General features: G+C 39.3%; 1 protein-coding gene across 1 annotated transcript; it reads right to left on the bottom strand.

The window, feature by feature from the left end:
- Positions 1-637: 637 nt before the first annotated feature.
- On the bottom strand, positions 638-4432 carry SARC_07266 (hypothetical protein; the record flags this gene model as incomplete). The annotated part of the gene is made up of 5 exons (XM_014298793.1): positions 4340-4432; positions 3331-3435; positions 1962-2367; positions 1283-1548; positions 638-766 (listed from the first exon to the last, which is right to left on the bottom strand). Exons 1-5 carry the CDS (start codon positions 4400-4402, stop codon positions 638-640), a joined length of 969 nt encoding a protein of 322 aa, XP_014154268.1. The 5' UTR covers positions 4403-4432.
- Positions 4433-4653: the final 221 nt, after the last annotated feature.

The following is a 4653-nucleotide window of genomic DNA, read 5'->3' as shown; positions in this document are numbered from 1 at the left end:
TATGTATCTAAAAACTCTGACTATTACTGAGTGTAGTAATACAAGCATACACCTTTCACAACTCGTGCCTCGAACTGTCTCCAATACATACGCTATCTTTTTTAGCTCGTTTAGCGGTTCGGTAAGGTCGCTGTGGTCCTGTTTCATTTGGTTGGCCAGCTGGAAGAGTTCCCGTTGATCCAGTCGCTCCAATTCGGTTTGAGTGGGATATATATACTGCAGCATGGAGGGTTGGATATATTTAGCAAGAGATCCATTGATGCTACCCCCTGTCCGAGGGCTGTACACATTGGGCACAGAGATATCTAACTGAACATTGAATAGAAACGAGGTGCCACAGACAATTTGAAGTACCAATGCACAGGCACGGGGCGGATTCAAGGAATCTCAACTTAACAATCGAGCGACCTTATGGAAACAATACGACATATGTGCATCGTGGACAAATGCCTGAAAATGGTGCGATTCAGAACCAACTGTGTCTATCGATTTCTCATAGAGAAGAAAAGGGACACGATGGATTCCGGAACATTGTTAGATTCAAATAAGTTGAATAGATCTGAATAAATAGGAATCGTTAGATCTGAATAATTACGATTGAATATATCGGTAGGCTTGAATCTGGATCAATCCGAAGTTAAACTTTCACCCTTTGTTCCGCAACGGAGATGAAATGAAGACATACCTCACTGTCAGAAAGTGGGAGCGTAGGCGAATCACTATTCCTTTTGTGTACATTATTTGTTGGTTGTCGGAATCCGTCGTTCTACAGTTATAAGGACGCACGTAACATCAGTACGGGATATATTATGTATACTTATACGTAATATGGAAAGTAGACATGAGTACAAATATTATTAAGTATATATTAGAGAACATGTAAATTCGAAAAGTATATATAAGTATCAATATATTAATTATATATTCAAAGAACATGCAAATATGTAAAGTATATGTTAAAAACATTCAATAGGCGAAGGGAGTTGATGGTGCAATGTACAGGACAGGAAGGGCTGTTTATACTTACTAAATCTTAAAGCTTCTTCAGAAAATATTCTTGTTACGTACATATATTGCCATAGACACGCATATATGTACGTTGATGGTATACAACTATAAGTATATTATCCGTCACAATACTACTAGACACGTTTGCTTCCTTTGATTGGGATAGATACACACAGTATACAAGAATACTCATAGGTAAGATGAATCATTTCTTTTATATACATGCAAATAAATAAAAATACACACGTATATATATATATATATAGAGACATACGTTCTGTTTAGATGGATGTAGACCCGATCTTCCAATACCGGCGGCGATTTGGGAAGAGTTCGCAGTTGTCTCCTGCTGTGCCGACTGATGACCCAGACGGGCACTCACATTTACGTCCAATCCGCTGTGAGAGATCGCAGCTGTTGTGTCACTTCTGGTGGCGTCTTTGTCTGTGCTATTTGTCCGAGTCATGGCAGCGATGCTTGAATCGACTTTTTGTTTTTTGTTTTCGGGAATCGATTCTGAGGGTGCCTTACGCTTATTATCTATGGTTTAGGGTGTATGGTTTAGGGTTCACCTTAGTTAAGATTGATAACTTGATTTGTCACGAGAGACTGCAAAGAACTTTGGATTTAAAACAATTGATAGATACCCAAGCTTAAAATATATCTTCCTTAATAAGGAGTAGTATCGGAGCTTAAAATAACTCATTTCTAGTAGTTAGTAGTATCTGAAAGTATACCAAACACTGTAACAAAACCAAATACAGCTATGGTTGCGGTACTTTCTCAGTGCATCCCCCAATATGATCCGTCAGGACGCAAGACGTATATATTGTGCCCAGTTTACATATATACGTATCACAAAATATAGTACTCAGCATCCAATGCACACATACGTACGCAAATTCAAACATCTGTGTGAGCTCTGAAGGCATGTGTTGAAATATTCAAAATACCCTGTTGTCGAACTGTGCTGGCACCTTTCAAAATTGTATTCTCCTGTATCACGTTGTTTGGAGCCGTATCGACATGGTTCGCTGTCTGTCGCGTACTGGCAAAGACCGCCTGTTCCGAGTTTCGTGGTGGTGGTGTGTACGGCTGTTGGGATAGACATGATGATGTGATATCTATGGTAGTGCTGCTCGGTGGGAGTAATGATGTGATATCTATGGTAGTGCTGCTCGGCGTCTGTTTATGTTTACCCGAATTCATAGAAAGCGTTTTAACCAAGACTATCAGCTTTGAGACGGCAGGGCTGTGGGGTGGGGTGTTCATGATGACCTCATATGTCATCTGATATACCGCGAGTGAGTGCGCGCCTTCTTGACTGTGTACGAGCAGTTGTGCAATGCGGAAGCTCGACTGGATGACGAACTGTTGACTAACCCTAAAAACCCTGAAACAGGAATCCGAACTGGATGACGAGGCGATCTTTTAACGCGAAGTTTATCAAGTTGCTTCTCGCGTGTGTCGACAAGTGGTAAAACCCCTTAACCCTTAAAAGGCAGGTGCAGCCCACAAACCAAGCGAATTCAAATTCCAGATCAGTCGCAAAAGCTCATTGGTTGTTGGGTTGCCCAGTTACAGCCAACGAAGTCCGCTGGCAGGGGTTCGAGACAACTTATCGGCTTGGTACTCAACCCGTCGTAGTAGTATAGTTGCCAGCAATAGCACCTCAAAGCACGACTGAGAACACTGATACCAGAGGGAAAGCAGAAGGAGTGTTGCATAAACGCGTAAGGAAGGATGGTAATTTATATGCAACCCAGAGGGACAATTTTTATAACTTAAGGTTAATACTTCATCAATTGAATTGGTCACTGGCGATTGAGATGATCGCTATAGTAAATAATCGGCTCGAGTCAATGTATGCAAGAGTGAAAGATCATGTAAACGAAGCAGCTGTACATTCAGATTTTGTACTCACCTATAAACGTAAAACCAAAGTTTTGTTTATCAAGTTTTGTACAAACATATGAATAGCAATTGATATATTTGTGTATAAATGATAATCAACCTAGGTGTATAAATATAAACATTGTCTTTAATATGCAAACAAAAACAGAAACCTCATAATACACAAACAAATTATATATGCATAACATCCGTAAAGCACACTCAACATACATGAAAAACAAATACAATTTAATATTTATGTACACTATATGCAGTTCAAATATATGAATATACACACTCACGTATATATATTATTACATCATTATTATATATAAATATATATATATATATTTATATATATACATATACATATACATTTACATACACACATATATATATATATATATATCTATATATATATATAAGTACCTCTAAATCGATCTCAGGAGAATCCGTCAACTCATAAAGATAGTCCACCATGGCTGTGCTCTTATGGATATCGTCATGAGGATCGATGGTGTTCTCGCGCGCCTTCTGGGAATTATAAGTGTCAGGAAAATGAAAACTAAATACTGGAAATTCGATCATTACAAGCGACTCATCTAATTTGTTCAGAAGTTTTTGGCCGTACACACAGAGGTAGTTAGTTAATCTTTTATATTACAAGAAACGGAACAGAGGTTTTTTTGAATGGATTTTTGGTTGGGGATACCTTAAATTAGGTCGATATCAGGAAACATGCGACTGAATTTAGGATAGAGTAATTTCTAGGTGCCAGGGTTTTATTTCTCATTTTCTATACGTGTAGCAAAACTCTGAAGGTATCCCACAAGTATACCGAACGTCTATATAACTTTATCTTTCAATCCCGTGGATGGGTTTGATTAGTACCACCCAGACATCACATACATTTGTGCGCATATGGTCCGAAAGAAAGCGTTTGAGCGGATTCGACCCTACACTCGACACTCGTATATATGTTGTTTAGTATTTATAAGCGCGGGCCGGATCCGCAATACTGTATGCATTTGTAAACTCTTATATTCTAAAAATAGACGGGGTCTAAATATAGCACACGCCCCTGGACTATCATACAGTGCTTGTGTATTATTCATCAACCAGCGTAGGTTGTACCGTTGTATTTCTTGCACATAGTACTACAGACTCGGGAGTTTAGAACTAGTAAACCTTACCAACTGCCATAAGCAGCAACCATGTCAACCTTTATCGAAGACCGGTGGATTCTAAATTTAGAACACTGTGAAGACCCGAACACTCATGGCAAGATATACACACACACACATGCATGCTATAGAAACCGTTGGTTTGAATTCAAACACCGTGGTCACAAAGCCCGCAGGCCAAACAAGCATGCCCACGGTCGCAGTATAAGAGGTCATCGAGTCTAAAAATAGAACACTGTACCGAACTTTCATACAATTCCGTCGCCACTCTCCTCGTGCGAGGTGGCCTTGTCCAACTCCGTCAGGAAAACAAACATGTCCACGTGAGCAGTATCAGTCGCTTTGTGTTCCTCTGTGAACAAAAAGTGGCCGTCTGCATCTTGCGCAAAGAAGGCTGCTGGCTTGGCTATATCGTCCCAGATGGGTGGGCTATCATCTATATATGGGATAATGAAGAGAGTGAAGAGTAAATATTGGTAGGAAGGTCGGATATTTGTTTTACGTAGAATACAAAATTTTCTAAAGGTACATATATATATATAAAGATAAAAATACATACATACATACT

Source organism: Sphaeroforma arctica (genome assembly GCF_001186125.1).
Source record: "Sphaeroforma arctica JP610 unplaced genomic scaffold supercont1.566, whole genome shotgun sequence".
Classification (NCBI taxonomy): domain Eukaryota; class Ichthyosporea; order Ichthyophonida; genus Sphaeroforma; species Sphaeroforma arctica.
This window is presented reverse-complemented; position numbering and strand designations above follow the sequence as displayed.